We start from the raw sequence: 27,033 nt of genomic DNA, 5'->3' as shown, positions 1-27,033 counted from the left end.
AGTAAGGGCTGAGTTCTACCTAAACAGTAAGGGCTGAATTCTACCTAAACAGTAAGGGCTGAATTCTACCTAAACAGTAAGGGCTGAATTCTACCTAAACAGTAAGGGCTGAATTCTACCTAAACAGTAAGGGCTGAATTCTACCTAAACAGTAAGGGCTGAATTCTACCTAAACAGTAAGAGCTGAATTCTACCCAAACAGTAAAGGCTGAATTCTACCTAAACAGTAAGGGCTGAATTCTACCTAAACAGTAAGGGCTGAATTCTACCTAAACAGTAAGGGCTGAATTCTACCTAAACAGTAAGAGCTGAATTCTACCTAAACAGTAAGGGCTGAATTCTACCTAAACAGTAAGGGTTGAATTCTACCTAAACAGTAAGGGCTGAATTCTACCTAAACAGTAAGAGCTGAATTCTACCCAAACAGTAAGGGCTGAATTCCACCTAAACAGTAAGAGCTGAATTCTACCTAAACAGTAAGGGCTGAATTCTACCTAAACAGTAAGAGCTGAATTCTACCTAAACAGTAAGGGCTGAATTCTACCTAAACAGTAAGGGCTGAATTCTACCTAAACAGTAAGGGCTGAATTCTACCTAAACAGTAAGGGCTGAATTCTACCTAAACAGTAAGGGCTGAATTCTACCTAAACAGTAAGAGCTGAATTCTACCCAAACAGTAAGGGCTGAATTCTACCTAAACAGTAAGGGCTGAATTCTACCTAAACAGTAAGGGCTGAATTCTACCTAAACAGTAAGGGCTGAATTCTACCTAAACAGTAAGAGCTGAATTCTACCTAAACAGTAAGGGCTGAATTCTACCTAAACAGTAAGGGTTGAATTCTACCTAAACAGTAAGGGCTGAATTCTACCTAAACAGTAAGGGCTGAATTCTACCTAAACAGTAAGGGCTGAATTCTACCTAAACAGTAAGGGCTGAATTCTACCTAAACAGTAAGGGCTGAATTCTACCTAAACAGTAAGAGCTGAATTCTACCTAAACAGTAAGGGCTGAATTCTACCTAAACAGTAAGGGTTGAATTCTACCTAAACAGTAAGGGCTGAATTCTACCTAAACAGTAAGGGCTGAATTCTACCTAAACAGTAAGGGCTGAATTCTACCTAAACAGTAAGGGTTGAATTCTACCTAAACAGTAAGGGTTGAATTCTACCTAAACAGGCATGAAACTTACACGTGAATCACATATTGATGTGAAGTTAGAATTAGGCCTTACATTTCAGAAGCCCTTCGATGAGAAAAATGACATTTAATGAAAAATTATTGACGCACGAAACTAATAAAGACTGAGCCAAGAGTGGCAAGAAATATATTTATATATTTTATTATTAATTAAAAAGTACAAGCGAGTGGAAGTTATGGTTAGGAGGGAATTAAGAGCAAGGGAACGCCAGGATCCGTCCACCTGCTGGAGCCAGGGAATAGAAGAGTCAGCCGCCCAAAGTTGGCACCACATTCACATCATCCACTTAGAATGTTCGGCATGCGTCTGAGACCGCCCAACCCTGCCCAAGCCCCTGTGGACCCCCCGGGGTGGTCGAACACAGAGGGTTCCTTTCGAAAGGGAGGGGGGGGGCGATACGGTGTGAAGAAAACACACGTCTCCATCAACTGGCTTTTCTCCTGTAAGTATCAGTTTCCACGTACAACCTCTGAATCTAACAGAGCACGGCTAGGTTACTATTTATAAAGGATGCGTGGACAGAGATGTGCTCCACTTTCAGCCTCCTATCCTGCTACTGGCTGATGTTCTTCTCATGCCAAGTAAGATGTTTTGAGGTCACTGGGGAGAGACTTAGAAGCGTGCCAAGGAAGGGCAATATTTTATCTGCCTCTAAATCCTTCTGAGCACTGAACCTGGGCTAATAATTTTTGTTCTAATGCAGTAGGAGGCAAAGTCCTTGACAAGTTAGTATTTAAGATACAAAGACACACACACAAAAAAAAGCGAAGATTCATATTTCATACTTAAGACAACAAAATGCCAAACAGGATCCCCGTAACACAGCATTTTTTCATTGCTAAAGCCATTCCTTTAAAGTGATGACAAACCTTTCAAGCGTGTATCCTTAATTTACCTCTATACAGCGAATGGAAGATACACTCTTCACAACTGTCAGGTTGCATAATCCCCCTGTGAGCATACAAGGGCGTAAACATAGTCTCTGTGGACTAAGAAGAGGCCAGGCTTGCTACACAGACTAACAGTGGCATACGTACTCAGCAGCTGTCATCGCTGGAGAAGCACTTAGTCCTACAGAACTCATATTAGCCAGAGACACCAAGCCCCTCCCTCCCTATATGAACCATAGACACCAAGCCCCTCCCTCACTATACGAACCATAGACACCAAGCCCCTCCCTCACTATACGAACCATAGACACCAAGCCCCTCCCTATACAAACCAGACACCAAGCCCCTCCCTCCCTATATGAACCATAGACACCAAGCCCCTCCCTCCCTATACGAACCATAGACACCAAGCCCCTCCCTCACTATATGAACCATAGACACCAAGCCCCTCCCTATACAAACCAGACACCAAGCCCCTCCCTCCCTATACGAACCATAGACACCAAGCCCCTCCCTCCCTATACGAACCATAGACACCAAGCCCCTCCCTCACTATATGAACCATAGACACCAAGCCCCTCCCTATACAAACCAGACACCAAGCCCCTCCCTCCCTATACGAACCATAGACACCAAGCCCCTCCCTCCCTCTACGAACCATAGACACCAAGCCCCTCCCTCCCTATTCGAACCATAGACACCAAGCCACTCCCTCCCTATACGAACCATAGACACCAAGCTCCTCCCTATACGAACCATAGACACCAAGCCCCTCCCTCCCTATACGAACCATAGACACCAAGTCCCTCCCTCACTATATGAACCATAGACACCAAGCCCCTCCCTATACAAACCAGACACCAAGCCCCTCCCTCCCTATACGAACCATAGACACCAAGCCCCTCCCTCCCTATATGAACCATAGACACCAAGCCCCTCCCTATACAAACCAGACACCAAGCCCCTCCCTCCCTATACAAACCATAGACACCAAGCCCCTCCCTCCCTCTACGAACCATAGACACCAAGCCCCTCCCTCCCTATACGAACCATAGACACCAAGCCCCTCCCTCCCTATATGAACCATAGACACCAAGCCCCTCCCTATACAAACCAGACACCAAGCCCCTCCCTCCCTATACAAACCATAGACACCAAGCCCCTCCCTCCCTCTACGAACCATAGACACCAAGCCCCTCCCTCCCTATACGAACCATAGACACCAAGCCCCTCCCTCCCTATACGAACCATAGACACCAAGCTCCTCCCTATACGAACCATAGACACCAAGCCCCTCCCTCCCTATACGAACCATAGACACCAAGCCCCTCCCTCACTATATGAACCATAGACACCAAGCCCCTCCCTATACAAACCAGACACCAAGCCCCTCCCTCCCTATACGAACCATAGACACCAAGCCCCTCCCTCCCTATACGAACCATAGACACCAATCCCCTCCCTCACTATACGAACCATAGACACCAAGCCCCTCCCTCACTATATGAACCATAGACACCAAGCCCCTCCCTATACAAACCAGACACCAAGCCCCTCCCTCCCTATACGAACCATAGACACCAAGCCCCTCCCTCCCTCTACGAACCAGACACCAAGCCCCTCCCTCCCTATACGAACCATATACACCAAGACCCTCCCTCCCTATACGAACCATAGACACCAAGCTCCTCCCTATACGAACCATAGACACCAAGCTCCTCCCTATACGAACCATAGACACCAATCCCCTCCCTCACTATACGAACCATAGACACCAAGCCCCTCCCTCCATATATGAACCAGACACCAAGCCCCTCCCTCCCTATACGAACCAGACACCAAGCGCCTCCCTCCCTATTCGAACCATAGACACCATGCCCCTCCCTCCCTATACGAACCATAGACACCAAACGCCTCCCTCCATATACAAACCAGACACCAAGCCCCTCCCTCCCCATATTAACCAGACACCAAGCCCCTCCCTCCCCATATTAACCAGACACCAAGCCCCTCCCTCCCCATATTAACCAGACACCAAGCCCCTCCCTCCCCATATTAACCAGACACCAAGCCCCTCCCTCCCCATATTAACCAGACACCAAGCCCCTCCCTCCCCATATTAACCAGACACCAAGCCCCTCCCTCCCCATATTAACCAGACACCAAGCCCCTCCCCATATTAACCAGACACCAAGCCCCTCCCTCCCCATATTAACCAGACACCAAGCCCCTCCCTCCCTATGCAGCTCTATTTATTTAGATCTGCTCAATAAAAACGTTTATTTTTCAAGCTCCATTGTGGTCAGAGGACCTGTGGCACAAATCACTTTAGTTAGAGGAGCATGGGGTGAGGGGAGGAGGAGTGGTGTCGGGGCAAGGATTGACTGAAGTGGCTCGGGAGGCCATGAAAGCCTATCTGCAAAATGTTCACTGAGGGTTGTTTTTTGTTTTTTTGCCATGATAGTGGTTGGTGATCAGCTGCAATACTTAAGGAGCCCTGCAATACCCAAACAGAGAGAGTTTAATGGAGCTCTGTAATACCCAAACAGAGAGAGTTTAATGGAGCTCTGTAATACCCAAACAGAGAGAGTTTAATGGAGCTCTGTAATACCCAAACAGAGAGAGTTTAATGGAGCTCTGTAATACCCAAACAGAGAGAGTTTAATGGAGTTCTGTAATACCCAAACAGAGAGAGTTTAATGGAGCTCTGCAATACCCAAACAGAGAGAGTTTAATGGAGCTCTGTAATACCCAAACAGAGAGAGTTTAATGGAGCTCTGTAATACCCAAACAGAGAGAGTTTAATGGAGCTCTGTAATACCCAAACAGAGAGAGTTTAATGGAGTTCTGTAATACCCAAACAGAGAGAGTTTAATGGAGCTCTGTAATACCCAAACAGAGAGAGTTTAATGGAGCTCTGTAATACCCAAACAGAGAGAGTTTAAAGGAGCTCTGTAATACCCAAACAGAGAGAGTTTAATGGAGCTCTGTAATACCCAAACAGAGAGAGTTTAATGGAGCTCTGTAATACCCAAACAGAGAGAGTTTAATGGAGCTCTGTAATACCCAAACAGAGAGAGTTTAATGGAGCTCTGTTATACCCAAACAGAGAGAGTTTAATGGAGTTCTGTAATACCCAAACAGAGAGAGTTTAATGGAGCTCTGTAATACCCAAACAGAGAGAGTTTAATGGAGCTCTGTAATACCCAAACAGAGAGAGTTTAATGGAGCTCTGTAATACCCAAACAGAGAGAGTTTAATGGAGCTCTGTAATACCCAAACAGAGAGAGTTTAAAGGAGTTCTGTAATACCCAAACAGAGAGAGTTTAATGGAGCTCTGTAATACCCAAACAGAGAGAGTTTAATGGAGCTCTGTAATACCCAAACAGAGAGAGTTTAATGGAGCTCTGTAATACCCAAACAGAGAGAGTTTAATGGAGCTCTGTAATACCCAAACAGAGAGAGTTTAATGGAGCTCTGTAATACCCAAACAGAGAGAGTTTAATGGAGCTCTGTAATACCCAAACAGAGAGAGTTTAATGGAGCTCTGTAATACCCAAACAGAGAGAGTTTAATGGAGCTCTGTAATACCCAAACAGAGAGAGTTTAATGGAGCTCTGTAATACCCAAACAGAGAGAGTTTAAAGGAGTTCTGTAATACCCAAACAGAGAGAGTTTAATGGAGCTCTGTAATACCCAAACAGAGAGAGTTTAATGGAGCTCTGTAATACCCAAACAGAGAGAGTTTAAAGGAGTTCTGTAATACCCAAACAGAGAGAGTTTAATGGAGCTCTGTAATACCCAAACAGAGAGAGTTTAATGGAGCTCTGTAATACCCAAACAGAGAGAGTTTAATGGAGCTCTGTAATACCCAAACAGAGAGAGTTTAATGGAGCTCTGTAATACCCAAACAGAGAGAGTTTAATGGAGCTCTGTAATACCCAAACAGAGAGAGTTTAATGGAGCTCTGTAATACCCAAACAGAGAGAGTTTAATGGAGCTCTGTAATACCCAAACAGAGAGAGTTTAATGGAGCTCTGTAATACCCAAACAGAGAGAGTTTAATGGAGTTCTGTAATACCCAAACAGAAAGAGTTTAATGGAGCTCTGTAATACCCAAACAGAGAGAGTTTAATGGAGCGCTGTAATACCCAAACAGAGAGAGTTTAATGGAGCTCTGTAATACCCAAACAGAGAGAGTTTAAAGGAGCTCTGTAATACCCAAACAGAGAGAGTTTAATGGAGCTCTGTAATATCCCACCAGAGAGAGTTTAAATGAGCTCTGTAATACCCAAACAGAGAGAGTTTAATGGAGCTCTGTAATACCCAAACCCGAGAGAGTTTAAAGGAGTTCTGTAATACCCAAACAGAGAGAGTTTAATGGAGCCCTGTAATACCCAAACAGAGAGAGTTTAATGGAGCTCTGTAATACCCAAACAGAGAGAGTTTAATGGAGCTCTGTAATACCCAAACAGAGAGAGTTTAATAATGGAGCTCTGTAATACCCAAACAGAGAGAGTTTAATGGAGCTCTGTAATACCCAAACAGAGAGAGTTTAATGGAGCTCTGTAATACCCAAACAGAGAGAGTTTAATGGAGCTCTGTAATACCCAAACAGAGAGAGTTTAATGGAGCTCTGTAATACCCAAACAGAGAGAGTTTAATGGAGCTCTGTAATACCCAAACAGAGAGAGTTTAATGGAGCTCTGTAATACCCAAACAGAGAGAGTTTAATGGAGCTCTGTAATACCCAAACAGAGAGAGTTTAATGGAGCTCTGTAATACCCAAACAGAGAGAGTTTAATGGAGCTCTGTAATACCCAAACAGAGAGAGTTTAATGGAGTTCTGTAATACCCAAACAGAGAGAGTTTAAAGGAGCTATTGCTGGTCCCAGTGTTGTTTCTTTGGGTTTACTGAGCGTTTATTCCCCTCTGCTTCGCACTCCAAGAGGGATGGAGCATATTTAGAGTTACCGACAGCCCGCTGTGCCCGGGTCCTGGATGTACTCCCTGGTACACTTCCTTCCCTTTGATAGATGGAGAACACTCTAGATCTTTTGGTTTCTAATAAAACAAAGCTGTTAATTTTTACAATGTGACACCCTGCATGCCTTCTCGTTTACTAATGAATTATGGTTGGCTTGGACAGAGGGGGCAGATAGCAAAACATTTAAGAGGCTCCACAGTTTCACTGACAGGCTTTATCGTCTTGTGTAACAGGGAGGAACACGTAGCCAGACAGAAGGAAGATAAAGTGTCTGAGGTCGCAAGGAGACGCTTTGTGCAGAAATCGACACCGATTTCCTAGCAACAGATTCCACCGTAATATATAAAAAGTTAAAAAGGTGTCAGAGGCCGTATATCCTCACTAGTCATGTGAAGTCTACAGCTACGCGGATCATTTTCCAAAAGGCTACAAAGATTTCTCAATAAATTCCTCCTTAAGACTCCTTAACTTCTCTTTTATTTGAGTCTAAAATGTGCAATAATGACGTACGATAGAGAAGTTTTTTACAACTACGTCTTTTCTCAAAAAAAATGTAAACTTTTCACATGAAGAAGAATTGAAGCTCAATGTGGAGGAGTCGGTGGTGCAGAGGGTTTGGGGAGGTAGACGCCAGACCAAGGCTCCGTTAGACCACCTGCTTCCCCAACAGAACTGAGAGGAAGCCAATGAGCTCACGGTTACATGACACATAATAATACAATTATTGTGTATAGTCAGATGAATATAAATAGTTTGTTTCAAAAACATTTACATGCTTTGCAATAAGAACCATTTCCCTGATTGTCCTGTTCACGTGACGTATCTGAAAATCAGGCCACCTGATGGGACTTTTAGAGTGACGACATTTGTTTCAGTGTATCTGGCCTTTTGCCCTAACAGACTTCCAAAACACTTGGAGGTGAAAATCAATCAAATCTAATATATTTATAAAGCCCTTCTTACATCAGCTGATATCTCAAAGTGCTGTACAGAAACCCAGCCTAAAACCCCAAAACAGCAAGCAATGCAGGTGTAGAAGCAGGGTGGCTAGGAAACTCTCTCTAGAAAGGCCAAACAAATAAATAAACTCCCCCCATAAAACCCCTTCCATGGGTGGACTCCCCCACCTGGAAACATGACCAACCAGGGTGTGTGCACAAAGGAATGTACCATGCCCAGGTCCATAAAGGGGAGTATAGGACCGTACAGCGAGTGCAGACTGCAGAGGCTCCATACAGAAAGAGTGGCATTGTGAAGAGTCACCTTCCAGTCCATTTCGAGTCACTGTACTCAAATGAAAACCAGTGAGGGGGGCTTTCCTGCGGCATTCCTGGAAGCCCTATTCACCTCTATCCACTTAAAACGCCAGTATTACCAGCAACAGATTTTTGTATATATATATATTTTAACCTTAAAATCATTTGAATTCATGAATTCATGATATTTCTCGCTGTTGGCCTTCAATGAACCGTGGAAGAGGAGGTTGGCCTTCAATGAACCATGGAAGAGGAGGTTGGCCTTCAATGAACCGTGGAAGAGGAGGTTGGCCTACATTTTTTTCTCCAAGTCTATGGTATTAATATAGCATAGAGGAAATCATCAAATACAAATACACTCTCACAGAGAGTGGAATCATCAAATACACTCTCACAGAGAGTGGAATCATCAAATACACTCTCACAGAGAGTGGAATCATCAAATACACTCTCACAGAGAGTGGAATCATCAAATACACTCTCGCAGAGAGTGAGAGCAAACTCCTTCCTTTCATCCTTCAAGTACACCGTATCAACCTGAAGAGAGAAAGAGGGAGATCTAGAATTTAAAAGCAATATTGGCAAAGCCAGGATAATAAAACATTTTTTTTAAAGAAGAGTCTAGCTGAAAAGAACACAGACAGAACTGGCAACCACTGACTTTTTTAAAACTGGAAATATGAAAAAGGCCCCGACACCAAAGGATGAAAAGATACTTCAGGGAATTTTGCCAAATCAATACTCTTGGCAGAGCTGGGTGTTGGAAGTGCACCGGGGGGGATATAATTCTCATGCTCATTTGGCCAAGGAGGGTTTTGTTGGTTGGGGGGTGTGGGCGTAATTATAGAGCCCCATCCCATTCTGAACTGTTCTGTCCACCATTTTACTCCGTGCTTGACACAAATAAGGGGATTAGGAGCCCGGTCTTCCGTTGCCCCTCCGTTGAGGACAAAGCGGAGGGGAGCTTAGTGTCACAGTTAGTGATAAAATTACAGATCAGTGTCAGTCAGCTGCTACAGAAACATGGGGTAACCTAATCTCATTAGAAGATGAAGAGGGTGTATATGAAAAAGTGGGAAGGTGGGGGCAGGGGTTAGGGGCTATCAGTGATAGCTCAGAGTAGTCTCTCATCTCTTATGGGTTAACATGTTATCCAGTCTCTTATGGGTTAGTTAACATGTTACCCAGTCTCTTATGGGTTAGTTAACATGTTACCCAGTCTCTTATGGGTTAGTTAACATGTTACCCAGTCTCTTATGGGTTAGTTAACATGTTACCCAGTCTCTTATGGGTTAACATGTTACCCAGTCTCTTATGGGTTAGTTAACATGTTACCCAGTCTCTTATGGGTTAGTTAACATGTTATCCAGTCTCTTATGGGTTAGTTAACATGTTACCAAGTCTCTTACGGGTTAGTTAACATGTTACCCAGTCTCTTATGGGTTAGTTAACATGTTACACAGTCTCTCTCACATCTCTTATGGGTTAACATGTAACTCAAGTAGCTTCACTCTGCTTGTATGGTGATAGTGGATTGTCATTAATCACAAACAATTTATGCCACTCACAGTTAAGTGTTTATGCCACCCGTAGTTACGTGGCTATGGGCAAGGAGCAGTCCCTCTACTCAAATACTCTCGTGGAGGGGGGGGGGGGGGGGCTCTGTCAGGTTGCGCCTGCATCTCCACACACTGGTAGAATGTGGCGTCTGGGCGCGAGAGCGGGGCTTTGGGTACACAGCGCCGGCATGGCAGCACTTGCCACAGTGGTGACAGCTACTCCTCGCACCCCGGTGGAAGAAGAGGTGGGCCGCTGTATTTGGAGAAGCATTCCACTACGGGGGGGGGGGTAACGTACAGGAAGTGGGAGGAGGCTAGCTCCCTGACTCCATTCCACATGTGTGTGCGAAAAAGGGCCATCCCGAGAGAACAGGAAGATCTTACAGAATCTTATAGAAACGTCACGTTGCCTGAATGATATTGGGGGGGGATCCAAGTCATTTTACTAATATTTGCCTGTGAGTAAGAGTGACTTACAGAGGTAGGAGCTTTGTACCTCATTGTCTGTCTTCACAGGAATCGAGGGTTGCTTTCCTGCTCAATATTTCTACAGAAGACAACTCACTACCCAGTCAAGATTGTGAAATTGAATAAAATAATGAACAGTGGACTCTTGAATATCTTGTGTGCATTTAAGCTGAGTGTCATGTACTTGTTGATTGACTCTGTGGTGACTAAAGATCCCATGGCACGTATCGTAAGAGTAGGGGTGTTAACCCCGGTGTCTTGGCTAAATTCCCAATCTGATCCCCATTGTGGCCACCTGATCATCCCCAGCTTTCAGTTGGTTTATTCATCCCCCCCCTCTCCCCTCCCCTCCCCTCCCCTCCCCCCATTTAACTCTTCACCAGGTTGTTGCTGTAGAAGAGAACGTGTTCTCGGTCAACTTACCTGGTCAAATATATATATTTTTATACAGTAAAACAATTGGTACAATATTACATGGGAGTCTTCATCCTGTATCTGTGACACCGTGCTCCTTTTCTCGTTGGATCGCTCTCGCTGACAGGGTCAGGAATGGGCTAATCAAACTATAGTAGTAACACATAAACAGTCACGTTGAGGTTGTCAGGCCTTCAGGGAGGAAGAGGCTGTGTTGTTTCGAGCGTCAAATGACTTCAGGTCTGGACCTTTTGTTAAGTGCTCTGTGACAGACAATTTTGAGAAAAACGCAAAAAAATAGGTCATTATGAATAGTTTTGTACTGTAATAAAACGTCAAAGAAAAGTGGTTTCTGAAACGGATTCTCATTATTAAAAACCTGTAAACATCCAGCACCATATTTTGGATGACGCTTACTAGTATTTTTGGAGTGCCCTTAAAAATAAAAAAAAGTTCAAAAATTTGGAGACCAGGCAACGGATTTGTCAACAAAATTGTACCTTGCATACTAAAATAAAATAAAAATGCATGTATCCTGTTAACTCAAAGAAAAGAACGTGAGGATAATCTTGTCACCAACAATATGGCATCTAAAACAACTGAGTGGTTTGGTACAGAAGCAGAAAAACAGCTGAATTTAAAAAAAAAAGAAGAGTGAAAACTCTGCACATTATGGAATGATAGATAATTGCATCACCACACTTGGATGGTAGGACTGAGAAGGATGTGTTGATATGAAACTAGATACTTCCTTACTGAGCACGCCCAAGCTAAAGCTACGCTGAAACACACTGCTGAGCCAGAGGCCAGGCAAGCTGAAGCAATATCTTGTCAATATTGTACAAGCTGCTAACTTGGGCTATTTTCTTCTGAATATATACATCTCTCTCTCTATATATCTATATATAAATAACATTTTAGTAAACCCTCAACATGTCTAAACTGTGTTTGTTTGCTCTTTTCAGCAGATAGATAGATAGATAGATAGATAGATAGATAGATAGATAGATAGATAGATAGATAGATAGATAGATAGATAGATAGATAGATAGATAGATAGATAGATAGATAGATAGATAGATAGATAGATAGATAGATAGATAGATAGATAGATAGATAGATAGATAGATAGATAGATAGATAGATAGATAGATAGATAGATAGATAGATAGATAGATAGATAGATAGATAGATAGATAGATAGATAGATAGATAGATAGATAGATAGATAGATAGATAGATAGATAGATAGATAGATAGATAGATAGATAGATAGATAGATAGATAGATAGATAGATAGATAGATAGATAGATAGATAGATAGATAGATAGATAGATAGATAGATAGATAGATAGATAGATAGATAGATAGATAGATAGATAGATAGATAGATAGATAGATAGATAGATAGATAGATAGATAGATAGATAGATAGATAGATAGATAGATAGATAGATAGATAGATAGATAGATAGATAGATAGATAGATAGATAGATAGATAGATAGATAGATAGATAGATAGATAGATAGATAGATAGATAGATAGATAGATAGATAGATAGATAGATAGATAGATAGATAGATAGATACACACATATATATATGTATATACATTAAAAAGATAACTTTTTCTTCAAATCACTCTGTGTAATTCTTTGATTTAACAGCTAAATGCTCTCCACTTGCTCTTTCTGAAATAACCTCTCATAGACTGATGTGCAAATACCTCAGGGCTTTCTGTGTTTGCTAACAATTCAGTACAACTGGCCAAAAAGTACAGGAGACGCTCTAATCTCTTCACGTAAAGAGAACATCCCTGAAAATCTCCACATAACCATAGAACCCAACAGTCCCTAAGAAAGGGCCTGAATTGGTTGTAGGACCATAGTCAAAAGCCTACCATGCTCAAATACAGTAGATGTATAAATATTGTTTCTCCCCCTGTGGGTGGATAAGACATGGGGGGGGGGGGGGGGTCAAGGATAGTGTAGGTTTAAAAAACATGCATGCAGGTCAAAAAAATCTTCTTAGTCAGCATTTTAAACTGGGGTCCTGAGCTCTAGTTAATTAAAAAACAACATTTAAAAAAGAAGGCTTCGCTAATGGGCCACTGACCAAAAAAAGTCCCCATCAGCACAAACAAAGAACATCATCACCCACGAGGGATGTGTGTGTTCAGGACTGAACAACTGTGTTCGCTTGCTCTTTTCAGCATCAACCACTCAAGACGTGTTGAGGGTTTACTAAAACTGAACGTGCCCTGTCAAATCTGCCTGAATTGAAATGAGTGACGAATATGGCATTTCATTCAGAGAAAACTGCTAAAAAAAATATATAATCTCAGAGCTCTTCCTCCTTATTAATTAAGCGTTTTATTTTGTATTCACTGTTCTAGAAGGAGGGTTGCTCTGTTGTCTCTGTAAACTGAGAAATATTTTCTGAGCAGAAGTAATATAAACATAGCTTAAAAGAGAGTCTGTTGGGTTCGAGCCCTGTCCCAACGGACAAAGCGTCCCTAGAATTCCATCGCCAGGGGAACAATCGTCAGGAGCTACGGCTTTCCACGTCAGGAGCAGCCACAACCAGGAAATGCAGTGCCTTCCATAAGAATTCACACCCCTTGGCTTTTTACACATTTTGTTATGTTACAGCCTGAATTTACAATAGATCAAATGTAGATTTGTTTTCACTGGCCTACACACAATACCCCCAAAGTGGAATTATGTTTTTAGAAAATTGTACTAAATCCCCAAATGTCTTAAGTATTCATACCCTTTGTCATGGCCTAAATATGTTTAAACTTTGCTGAACAAGTCAAATAATAAGTTGCATGGACTCACTGTGTGTGCAATCTCTGTACCCCACACATACAGATAATTGTAAGGTCCCTCAGTCAAGCAGTGCATTTCAAAACACAGATTCAACCACAAAGACCAGGGAGGTTTTCCATTGCCTCACAAAGATTGGTAGATAGGTATAAAAAAATGAATAAAAACACACATTGAATATCCCTTTGCATTATTAATTACACTTTGGATGGTGTATCAATACAACCAGTCATTACAAAGATACAGGCGTCCTTCCTAACTCAGTTGCCGGAGAGGAAGGAAACCTCTCAGGGATTTCACCATGAGGCCAATGATGACTTTAAAACAGTTACAGAGTTTAATGGCTGTGAAAGGAGAAAACTGAGGTTGGATCAACAAACTTATAGTTACTCTAAAATACTAACCTAACTGACAGGGTGACAAGAAGGAAGCCTGTACAGAATAAATAATATTCTGAAACATGCATCCTGTTTGCAATATGGCACTAAAGTAAAACTGCAAAAAATGCAAGCAATGAACTTTATGTCCTGAACACAAAGCGTTATGTTTGGGGCAAATCCAACATAACACATCACTGATGGGTACCTCTTCATATTTTCAAGGATGGTGGCTGCTTCATGTTATGGGTATGCTTGTCATCGACTAGGGACTAGGGAGTTTCTTTTATGATAAAAAGAAACAGAATAGAGCTAAGCAAAGGCAAAATCCTAGAGGAAAACTTGATTCAGTTTGCTTTCCAATAGACACCGGGAGACAAATGTACCTTTCAGCAGGGCAATAAACTAAAACACAAGGCCAAATATACACGGGAGTTGCTTACCAAGATGACATTGAATGTTCCTTAGTGGTCTAGTTACAGTTTTGACTTAAATAGTCTTGAAAATCTATGGCAAGACTAGAGTCTAACAATGATCAACAACCAACTTGACAGAGATTGAAGAATGTATTAAATAATAATGTGCAAATATTGTACAATCCAGGTGTCCAAAGCTCTTAGAGACTTACCCAGAAAGACTCACAGGTGTAATAGCTGCCAAAGGTGATTCTAACATGTGTTTGAGTCAGGGGGTTGAATACTTATCTAATCAAGACATAGTGTTTTATTTATTTATTACAAATGCTATAGAGTTATCTTCCACTTTGACATTACAGAGTATATTGGGTAGATCATTGACAACAAAAATGACAATCAAATCCATTTTAATCTCACTTTCTAACAACAAGGGGTGTGAATACTTTCTGAAGGCACTGTACTGTACATGGACATTGGAAATGTTTAGTGGGATACCATCCAACATTTACAAAACAATCATTTCATCCATTGAGATGCACTTCAACTATTATTCTCAACGAAGGATCTGCTTTTGTGTTCTGGAAAGATGGTGACCAAAATACTGATATTGAATGTATTATTAGGATTATTCTGCTTTCTCCTTTTGTTCTGAAAACAAATAAATGACTCTCAAAGTCACACACACACACACACACACACACACACGGAATTCCTCTCCAAATTTCACGCAAAGCCTGCTGCATAGTCGCCTGGTTGCCAGGGAGACATCCTAAACCCCAATTGGCTGGAGCCCACATGTTAGCCTTGGTGAGGTTTGGAGCAGCTCTGTGTTATTCTATGGTGAAATGACATCACTGTCTACTCTCCCCCAGCACACAGTCCCCAGGACACAGTCTCATCTCATGCTCACGTAAAAATATTAAAATGTATTGCCATTTTCTCACAAGATACAATCAAATATGTGGCGCTGTGTGGCTAGGTAGGTAGAGCAAGGCATTTCCAACACCAAAGGCCACGGGTTTGATCGCCGCTTGGGCCACCCATACGTAAAATGCACAAATACAATTGTTTGCCATATATTATTAGCATTATTGTTATATTGAATAAGATGCAGGAATTTCATCAAAGTTTCAATCCATGCAAATAATTATGTTGCCAGGTGTACAACTTCCCAGAAATGTCCCAGAACACATTACCCCCAGAGGTGAAATAATGTTACGAAACACATTTTCAAAAGTAGCCTGTTGACAAACATTATCCAGGTATAAAGTCCAGAAACGAAATATATTTCGACACATAATAGTATTGCAATTAGCCTAGAACTGCAACAGCTGCAGAACTAGTTTAAAGAGTAGACTCCGCCTGTGAGTAGAAAGCTGCTCTAGTATTTAGGCAGCTACTAAATGTTCCATTTGACACAACTTTGTAAAGAAGCTCACAGTGTTGTCGAGAAATAGCATAGTGGCATGAATCAGAAATCATTTGGCGGCTCAAAAGGAACACACACAACAACATAAAACACATGACGTAAAATGTTCAGAAAAAAAAAAAAAAGACGCTTGTAAATTAAAACCATTTACAGAGTGAATGGAGGTGTCAACAAAGCCAAAGCAGGAACATAAACTTCCTATTTAAGTTTTATTTAACATCAGAATGATAACATCCCAATTCAGATGTTTTTTTGATAAATATTTATATTTTACAACAAAAAATATAGTGTTCTCCTAATGTTCACTAAAATGTCGTAAACAACATCTGTAACAACCACCACAGAACGTTCCCCAAACGTTCTCATTAGGTTTCCAGGTAACGTAATAACACAATGTACCAGTAATGTTTTCCCAGCAAACCAAAATAACTTATCTGAAAAATTCCCAGAACATTCGCTAGGTTGCGGAAAATGTTCACATAACACAAAAAAACTGTCCATTCATAGTGAATAATATAGAATATTTGTGTAAAACATTCACCTGATGTTGCAAGAACATTCCTGTATGACATTTAATTTGTTTGTTAAAGGTTCCCTGAATATTTCCACAACCTAAAGAAACAATCTAGTGGGAACATTGTGGGGGAAATCACAAAATATATGTTCCCAAAACACACACAAAAAAAACTGTCCAGTTGTGCAGATGATTCAACAATGTTTCTATTGAGTACAAAAAAAAATGTCACCTGATGTTACAAGTGTTCCCAAAACACATTTAGTCTGTTCTTTAAAAAGGTTCCCAGAATGTTTGATTAGGTTGTGGTAACATTGTGGGGACATGACAATTTGCATATTTGGAACATGATCAGCTGTGATGGCATTCATACAATGTTTAAGTTCAGTTGCACAGGACACCTTTATTGTACAGTCTTCACTATCCCATGGGCAACCATGGGATAGCTGTGGCCTTGTGGGTTTTCAGACGCACATGGTCAATCAGGACACAATTTCTGAGTTATTAAAATGTGACCATCCTCTTCATATGCTGTGATTTTGAAATGCAGAAAACAAATCAAGAGGTTTTCTTATTTAGTTTGAAGGTTCTGAATCTTTATTTTAAAACGCACCACAAAGAATACAAGCGATTTAAAGGAATCTCTATCCATCTAATATCCCATTTCTTAAGACTTTCAACACATGATGAAGAAAGAAAACGATAAAATAGTGGTATAAAATCACAGCATATGAAGAGGATGGGAACATTTTAATAACTCAGAAATTGTGTCCTGTGTCCTGATTGGGTCACCCACAAGGCCACAGCTATCCCCTGTTGGCGCAGAGGGTTAATTTTATTTTTTATTTTACCTTTATGTAACTAGGCAAGTCAGTTAAGAACAAATTCTTATTTTCAATGACGGCCTAGGAACAGTGGGTTAACTGCCTTGTTCAGGGGCAGAACGACAGATTTGTACCTTGTCAGACTGCAGAGCTGAAGATTGCAGGTTCAAACCCACATATTCATGTTTCTTTTGAAAAAAAAACATTGAAATTAAAGCTCAGATATACTCTACTAAAAGAAAGGATGGCTTTATTTCATCCAAATGTATAAATACGGTCAGAAATAACAAAACAAAAAAAAACATTGTGTATAAATTTACTTTTTAAAAAGCAAAAGTTGATCCTAGATAAGAACTCATAGTTTTGGATACCTTGTAAATATGGTCCAGAAGTATGCAGCATATAAAGAGGTTGGGTGAACAACCCAGTTACCCGTATTTCCCTGAGTGGGGCGGCAGGTAGCCTAGTAGTTAGAGCGTTGGGCCAGTAACCGAAAGGTATAAATCTGTCGTTCTGCCCCTGAACAAGGCAGTTAACCCACTGTTCCTAGGCCCTCATTGTAAATAAGAGTTCTTAACTGACTTGCCTAGTTAAACAAAGGTAAAAATAAAATAAAAATATTTAAAAAATTAAAAGGTTAGCTATGTCTAATGAAGGATGGAATTCCTGATTGACCATAAAGAAGAAGACTCTGGGAACGTTCTTGCATCCTAAAATAAACATTGTAGAATCATCCGTACAACTGGGCAGTTTTTTTGTGTTTTTGGAACTTATGTTTTGTGATATCCCCACCCGACTGTTCCCACAACCTAATGAAACATTCTGAGAACCTTTATAGAACATATTAAATGTATCCTGGGAACGTTCTTGTAACATCAGGTGAATATTTTTTTTTACACCCTAAAATAAAAAACATTGTAGAATAATCCGCACAACTGGACAGTTGTGTTTTGGGAAGATATCTTTTGTGATGTTCACCTAATGTTCCCATCAGAATGTTACCACAACCTAATGAAACATTCTGGGAACCTTAAAAAGAACAGATGAAATGTGTTCTAGGAACATTCTTGCGACATAAGGCAAATGTTTTATGCAAATATTCTATAATCATCACCAAAACTGGACAGTTTTGGTGTTATGAGAACATTTGCCGAGACCTAACGAATGTTCTTGGAACTTTCACAGAACCAACTTTAGTTTGCTGGGGAGGGATGGAAATATTAGGATTTACAGTAGCCTACAGATAATTACAGTGCACTGCGTGTTGTCTGCTTCCTTCTCTCCAGCGACCTGTCAGGGGCTGCCGGCTTTGCCTTAGGTCTGACTAATGTGTCTTAAATGAGTGCCATAAAAAGTGAGAATGAGTGTGAATGACATCTAAGTATCCCATCATTGTGAGTAAACACTATTTTGTAGTTAGGCGAGAGAATTGATAAGTGTATTTCTTGTCATGTGTTTGAAAGAGGCTGCAAGTACTACGACAAGGCTGTGTGAGTGTTAAAGATGGAGAGATTTAACAAAGGGTTAAACATGCAGAGGCATCCTGCTCACTATTGGACTAGCCCCCAGGAACACAGCTAGCATGCCTGACCAGTGACGGGCACTGCTTTTAGCTGCTCTAGACTACCACAAAGGAAAATACTGGATAAAACAACACTAAATGCATACTATAATGTTATTACAATCCATCATTCAATTTGTTTTTGTTTCAATACCCACATAAACAAGTCTAAAAAAAATATTTTTAAATTACATCAACATGTGGAGAAAAAATATATACTTAAAAAGCAACAATTGGCATAACACAAAGCTATTCTGATAAATATTTCTAAATTATTGTTATAAACAATTTGAATGTTTTGGAAGTTAAGTTTAAAATGCTGTAATTATTTACTGTAATGACCTTTTGGTGACATGTAATCTATTCAAACTACTTCTCAAGAAAATAATCCCAGTAGAAAACTAATGGAAACATTCAAATATCATGTTTTCAATGTGGGCCTATTTGTCTACATTAAATGTGTGAATCACCTTAAGTCCTAAATTGAGACTTACAGGGATACAAAATAAAGTCAGTTAACTTTTTGACAATAATGAGGATTTTGAGTTTGAAGAGAGGCCTACAAATCATTTCATTATGGTTTGGGCACCAAGCCCAGATATTAACTTTAACTTAAAAAAAATCTGATTTAGTTTTGACTGATCGTGGCCTAAACCAATGTTTGCATTACCCCAGAATGAAACTACAAATATTCACAGCAGCGACACAGGCTGAATGTAGACTCAAGGCACTATCTTTCAGCTGATCAACAACATCCTCGTAGGAGCAAATGTAGGAACGCAATGACAAAATTCTAGGAGAAAAGCCTACCCAAAACCTCAAATATGACACTATAAAATGACAGCAGGTCATTAAAAAAATAAATCACGTGGATAAAAAAAAAAAAAGTACATTAAATAAATCTCATGACCTTTTGATTTGCGCACTCATATTATTGGCAAGCTTCCCACTAACACGTTTACAATATCTCCCTCATATACCTCAATGACTTACGTCATCAAAACACTAGCAATAGCTTCTAGTAACGTTAGTACACCACTCTTGACCTGCGGTAAAAAAAATAAAAAAATACTAAAAAATTAAAAATAAAAACATGCATGCGCCAAAGCCCTTGAATCTGTGCGTTTCTCAGGTGAAGGAATTCCGAGCTGCGGCTATGAAAATTCCCATTGTTCCTACAAACTGCTTGCCATCATGTCGGGGGAAGGCTGCTGAATGGCAGACAGACACAGGCAATGGATGTCGCCCATTGTTCCTTGCCAGACTTCTAGCAGGGAGCGATAATGTCGCAGTGATTGAAGTAGCAATGTTTAAAGCCCTTGGACAAAGAGCCCTTAAAACTTACTGACAGGCATGAAGAGCAACAGTGCAGTGAGCTGAGAACGTGAAACACCCCACCGTCTACACACTGCCCAAACTGTCTGCACACGGCCCCCACATATACTAACTGCTAACCCCACCAGAGGCAGCCCCTCAGAACTACACATGATTTATACTTGCTAATATCATTCTGCTAATGTCATGATTTCTATCTTCTAATATCATGATTTATATATTCTAATATCACAACTGTGTTTTCCATGGCGATCAAAGTAAAGGCACACATTGAACACATTATTAGGTCTTCATTTTTTCTGATTAGTTTCGTTTTGATCATTTCTACCATTCTGTTACCTCATAACTATTGAGACCATGCAACTAGACCATGTAACATACAACTAAATGTTAAATCCCAATAGTTTGATACATAGAGACAACCGCAACAGCACCACAACACCCCACATAAACCTACAAAATGATAAAACTAGGCTATAACTGCACAAAGGTTATAGCATGGCAATAGTAAGAGGATATAATTATAATATAGTAATAATAGTTATAGCCTAATACTTGTACTTTATTGTCTTTAATAATAAAAGGCGTTGTCAGCTTGATAAAATATTACTGACAATGACAGAAAGTATTATCCCTCGTATTGTGGTTTTTATAATCATAGAATTCGTTCTGAAAGGTACAAAAGATAATTACTCAACAGCGAGTATAGAAATGGTCAGTTCTATCCTTGGGACGTCTCTTCCCTAAACCTAACCACTACCCATAACCTAACGATTTTAAAACGTCTACTTCAATGGGGTAGGGACGTCCCAAGGATCCCGAATAGCACGGGCAATATAGAAATGTTATATTGCAGAGATCATCTTATATACATTTCTAAAACACACCATTTAAAAACAAATTGATGCAGTGAATATAGGTTATTGATCTTATATCAGACACATTTTTTCCCCATATAGTTTCCCAAGGTTTATAGACATAGAACCCCCACGTCAAAAATGTCTGATTAGATTTCATTTAACTTTAATTTCTACATACACTGTGCAAAATCTTTACCTTAAGATTTTGACTTCAATGACAATACCACAAAACCAAAAATAGCTATGTGATATTTCCCAGTCACTAAAACCAAATACGAAGACATTTAAAATATATATTTAGAAGGCCTTCAAATAATAACGCATGACTTCAATATGAAACAGAATGTATCGTTAACTGAAGACTAAATTAGGTCTGTTTTATTGTTAAAATTACACAGAAATTAGTTTTAAATAATCGTTAACATTAAATATATAACTTCTCTGGCAAATAGGCCTACACCTAGGTTAGTTTCCAAAGGCGAATTCGAATAATTATGAAGTAGGAGGCCCAAACATAGCACAATTGTCAAACTCTATGATCATTTAAAAAAAAACATAGCTACATAGCTATGGAACACAAACTTGAGTAAGGGATTGTATAAGATAAAAATCCCCACTATGTATTTGATACAAAATGCGAAGAGAAAGAGTTGCGCCAATGTGGAGCGCGCTGAAGGCAAACGAGTTTGGTGTTATATAGTCCACTCCATTGTCGACCATGGTCCAATTACCAATGAAAATAGAAAGATATATGTGCTTACTGTTGGTAGTCAATTTTGCAGTAGAGTTTCCTATCTCTGAAGTAGCAAGTTGTGGTAAGCGGCTGTTGACACACCGCGCACTGCAAACACTCCTCGTGCCACGACGATTCGTTGACCCGCATCAGAAATCGGTCGGATATAGGCCGCTGACATCCCTCGCAGACGGCCTGATGATGGCATTCAGCACCTGGGTGATAAACGAACATTTGAATGGCTGTACCTTTCAGATTCACATACATAATGTCATAATATTGAGTGCACACACGGCAAGGATTTTCTACTCAATAAAAAAGTTGTCATGTATGTTAGGGAGATAAAAACAATATTAGTAGGCGTAGCTTTGTTGCTCAAACTTACTAAATTACTCACAAATATAATGCATAAGCAACAGTTAAACCTGCCACTAGTTAAACCTGCCACTAACATCGATGTCAGGAGAATAGTTAGGTTAAAGTTACTGTTGGGTTTGCATACATAATTTGAATAGGCAATATGAAATCTGAATTTCTATAATGCGTCTTATTTGTAGCTTATTGCTACAGGTGCATGCCAAGTGTTCTGTAAGGCCTTGCCGTCACAGGCTGGCATATGAGACTAAGAGAATGAATCCATTAAATAAAAATATCATATGGTATCTTTACTTTTGAATATTAAGAGATAATATGGTCCCATCCGTCCGTAAACTCACCGATCATAACGCCCAAAGTGGCCGCTCCCGTTCTAAAATGATCTTCGATTTTAATACCGTCCAGCATCTTTGAACAGGCAGAATGATTCCTTGCCGAGAAGCGTCTCTCCAATGAATCGAGACCTGTTGCAATTTCCATAACAATGTATGGTCACAGACAGTGTGGTCTTTTCCACCCCAAACCCCTCCTTGTTGCACACTGAACTTCTTTGCAGAGGCAAAACCAGGGGGAAAGAGTAGTTAATAGACACGACTTGGGATTTTTGTACTTTTACTGCGCGGTGATAAATAGCCTATTGGTGTTTGTTCAATGAAAAACGTTTTAAGTTACAGACTAAATCGTGACATAGCGAAGGAACACATTTGTCAAGAACGGTTTAAGGTTGTCACCTGCTCAATTTAGAGTGGTTTAGCGTTTCCCTATATCGTGCGGGATGGAAACATATATATTAGCGTCGACGCAAAGCGTTGAGTTTCTGGTGAATTCTCCGACTCCCAAATAACAATATTGCAGAGAAATTGAAGTAATAAGCAAGTGCTGTAAATCCAGAGACGTCGAGTGGAGAGGTTCCTTCCAAAGTGAGCGTTAAAGTTAATGTGCCATGCCGAGTGAACAGTCTCTTGAAGAGGGCGAAGCCGAGATTGAGGCAACTGGAGAGAAGCCCTCCCCTTGCCCTCCCAGTACCACTTTTTCTGCACTATTCTGCTGCTGCGGGATGCTATTGGTGCGCACTGTTTGTGTGTTCAGTGCCATGGAACTGAATCGTTCCGCCTCCAAAGGAGAATCAGAGAACCCTTGAAGTTAAATGGAACACAAGGCTACGTGTCTGTGGTGATTTAAAGCTAAGTATGTAGGCTAAGTATAGGACCAAAACAAACATGCGCTTCAATGCATAATGTATAGATAGCACCTTTTTTCCCCCCTAAAAGCGTAGCTATCTAGAACCTAAAAGGTTTATTCAGCTGTCCCCATAGGAGAACCCTTTGAATAACATTTTTTGTTCAGGTAGAACCCTTTTGGTTCCAAATGGGTTCTTTTTCAGGTAGAACCTTACCTGGAACAAACAAGGGCTCTACCTGGAACCAAAAAGGGTTGTCCTATGGGGACAGCCGAACCCTTTCGGAACTCTTTTTTTCTAAGGGTGTAAGGCCTACAGAAATTATGAATAAATTGTGACATTGGCTTTTATTCAACAGATGTTGGTGCTGTGAGGGCATTATCCAACTTTGGCCCATTTGGAAATACTATAGGAATATGGTTAGTCATTTTATTTTTACATTTCGTTTATTATAATTGTTATTATTATTAATTTTATTATTTATGTCATTATTATTTTTATCACTTCATTACTATAGGCTATATCCCACATTGAGGATGATGTGTTTTCAATACTTTAGAAAATTCTACAATTATTCATCATTATTATTTTATAAAAGTCATACTTTTACCACCATTGCATTATCTATTGCAAAGCATCAAGCCCGTCGACTTCCCACAACCGAATCACCTGGCGATTGGTCCCGATAACAACAAAGGCCTGGACCAATTGGAAGTCACCGGCGGAGGAGAGCCCTCATAAGTGGTAGTAGGTGGTGGTGGGGGCCCCTCTCGCGCTATATGAAATGGCATATCTACATGATTAATAAACCCACAGATAAAACGGGAGATTTATGAAATGAAATGCTTTCCCTTCATCACTTCTTTATTCCACTGAATCATATCGTCTCTAAAAATGTAATATTCATAAGTTGTCTCCTTTGTCCTTAAAATGCACTAAAATTCATTTCACAGATATCAATCTATAGGCTATCTATGACAATAGAAGAGGGATTGTATAGGCTATTTCGTAGGCCTATATTTTCCTGTATGAATTCATTAAATCAACCTGCGCGCCAATGGATTGAAAAGCGTTTTGTAGGAATAAAGCCACAGACAGATAATTTGATCGCTATAATATTGGCATTAGTTTAACACGAATCAATCAACCGAGACTAAATAATGAAGGTAATTTTGTGTTTTTTGTCAAGAGCGAAAACGATTAATGTAATCTAGGTGGTCTAATTATTTAGTCCAGACCACGTAAAACGTTTATAAAGGTCTATATACTGTGTCTATTCCCGTTAGGATCGTATTATTGTCAACCCGAAGGGTCTAAAGTCTGTCGCCCTTTTGCACGTGCACTTACAGATGTATGAACAATGCCATTGCATAATCCCCACAAAATAATACATATTTCCCCCGAAATAATAATTCATATTCCTCATCAGCAAATACAACAACAGAGGTTGCAAAAAATTGTAGGGTATAATAATAATAACAACACCACCAAACCAACTATATACGCAGGGATAAAAATACAGTACAGATGTAGCCTAGGTTACGAACCATCAATTTATTTGACAATTAGCGTGAAAGAATATTCTGCATTGTCAACACTAAAATAAATCGCCATTCCAACATATTTTAACGTTTTACATTCAACATTGTAAACTTAGTGTCTACTATTACGGCTAATAGGCCTATATGTTACGGTTAATAATCTGTGTCCCCTCAATTCTCTGAGATATATGAGAATAGAATGTGGCTCAGTGGACAAGTGAGGCTATAAATCAGGCTACAGCTGCCCAGGCCTCGGCCTCTAGGGCAGTGTACCTCGGGCTAGCGAGTTATTAGGTTCATCATCCCCTCCCCTCCATTGTTTTCCTAAGAAAATCTCTTTCAAAAATAATGTTGAGCGACCCCACCAAAACGAGTTTGGCATTCAAGACGGAGCTGACAGGACGGACAGGTCAATGACAGTATGGTTTACGGTGTTATTTTGATCCACTGAGCTAAATGGACTGCTTCCCCATGCACTCCACAGTTAAGTTCTCAGTGTAGCAGTCGAGCGTGTAATCGGGATAGAAACTCTGTTGGAGATAATTAGGCCTCTATACTGACGCTTGCATTATCAGGTTCTTGACAGGGGAAACTATTATTTTTTTTAAAATTGACTTTCTATTGTTGACTTTTTATTATTATTATTATTATTATTAGGCTAATTATTATGGCTTATTAGTTGAACGATTGCAGCATTCTTCATGAGGTCCCATGATATAGTCCAGAGGCCAGATTGATAGAGTTCGGATTCAGTCAGATACTCCTCAAAACAATACAAAAACGTAGAATATCGAAGACAAATACGTTAACTTTTTAAATAATAACATTGTATTATTCTTATGATTAGCCTATTATAATTATTAAATACATTTTACTTTTGTAACGAGTAGCCTAAACAAGCGTAACTTTCACTCCCTGCATCAGTGCTATGAAAAGATGGGCCTGCCTACTCTCTAGAGAACATCAGAAAATCTATTTTATATGAATAAATGCATCCTAAACTGAAATGACAAACAGCTTAGCCTGTAAAACAGAACAGGGTAGGACAATAGAGGATGGCTTGTGCCGCATGCACGATATTGCAATAAATATGTCAAGAATTTAGGATGTTTGAGTGGTAAGGTTGAAGCAACCAACTGCAGACGAAAGTCAATGAGTGAAGTTGGGAGATGCATCCAGCTGCAGCCCAGCAGCATAGCCGGTAACTAAAACCAATACTGTCACCATCTACTGGCTGTGGTTAATCCCTACCACACACACCCTTTTCTTTCTTAGATTCCTTTCCTTCTATCCTCACTTTCTAACTCACTTTTCCTTCCCTACCTCAATTTCCTCCTTCCCTACCTCCATTTCCTCCTTCCCTACCTCCATTTCCGCCTTCCCTATCGCCTTGACTAGCTCCTTTATCTCTCTACTGGCCATGGTTAACTCCAGGAAAATAAACTAGGAAAGGGATTAGTAGCGGAGGAAAGGAGCTAGAGAAGGAAGTGAGAGGAAGCTAGGAAGGAGGAAAATACAGGGATCTAGGAAAGGAGGAAAGGAAAGTCAGTGAAGAAAGGAGGACAGGAATCTACAAAATAAAAGGAGTTCACTTGTATGTGGTAGGGATTAACCTCAACTAGCAGAGAAAAGGAAAGGAGGGAAGGGAAGGGAGTGAGGAAAGGAATCTTGGAAAGAAAAAGAGGAGTTGACATGTACAGTATGTGGTAGGGATTAACCACAACTAGCAGAGAAAAGGAAAGGAGGGAAGGGAAGGGAGTGAGGAAAGGAATCTTGGAAAGAAAAAGAGGAGTTGACATGTACAGTATGTGGTAGGGATTAACCACAACTAGCAGAGAAAAGGAAAGGAGGGAAGGGAGTGAGGAAAGGAATCTTGGAAAGAAAAAGAGGAGTTGACATGTACAGTATGTGGTAGCTTAACCACGGCCAGTAGAGGGCGGTAGTATTGGTTTTAGTGACAGGCTAGCTAGCCTATGCTGTGGGGTTGAAGCTGGATTGGCTACTATTGGAAATTAGGGGCGGTGCATCTGTGATTGCCCAAGGTAAACACTGATGTGGATTTCCAACAGCAAGACTCAGTGTTGCCATTGTTTATGCAAGTTGGAATTTGTACTGTCGAAATAAACATGTCTCCAACCCCCCATATCTCACACTCAAAAACGATGTGTGTACATTGTACTATCATTTGGTGAGAGAGCTTCAAATATCACATGCATTTGTATATCCAATGTATTAGCCTACATGAATGGCGCAAAATCAGTTCCTGTTTCAGTCACGTCTTTGGT

At 40.3% G+C, this 27,033-nt stretch overlaps 1 protein-coding gene across 1 annotated transcript in view; it reads right to left on the bottom strand.

Annotated features, from left to right (window-relative positions):
* Positions 1-23,000, bottom strand: part of LOC109868747 (LIM homeobox transcription factor 1-beta-like) — a 97,016-nt gene extending 74,016 nt beyond the window's left edge. The window contains exons 1-2 of the mRNA XM_031802219.1: positions 22,369-23,000; positions 21,681-21,867 (exon numbers count right to left, since the gene is read on the bottom strand). Coding sequence (XP_031658079.1) covers positions 21,681-21,867; positions 22,369-22,507 — 326 coding nt within the window. The 5' untranslated portion in view covers positions 22,508-23,000. The remainder of the gene's footprint in view (positions 1-21,680; positions 21,868-22,368) is intronic.
* Between the last annotated feature and the right edge of the window lie 4,033 nt (positions 23,001-27,033).

This window comes from Oncorhynchus kisutch, linkage group LG23 (genome assembly GCF_002021735.2).
Source record: "Oncorhynchus kisutch isolate 150728-3 linkage group LG23, Okis_V2, whole genome shotgun sequence".
In the NCBI taxonomy this organism is placed as follows: Eukaryota; Metazoa; Chordata; class Actinopteri; order Salmoniformes; family Salmonidae; genus Oncorhynchus; species Oncorhynchus kisutch.
Note: the sequence above shows the minus strand (reverse complement) of the source record. Positions and strands in the feature narration are given on the sequence as shown.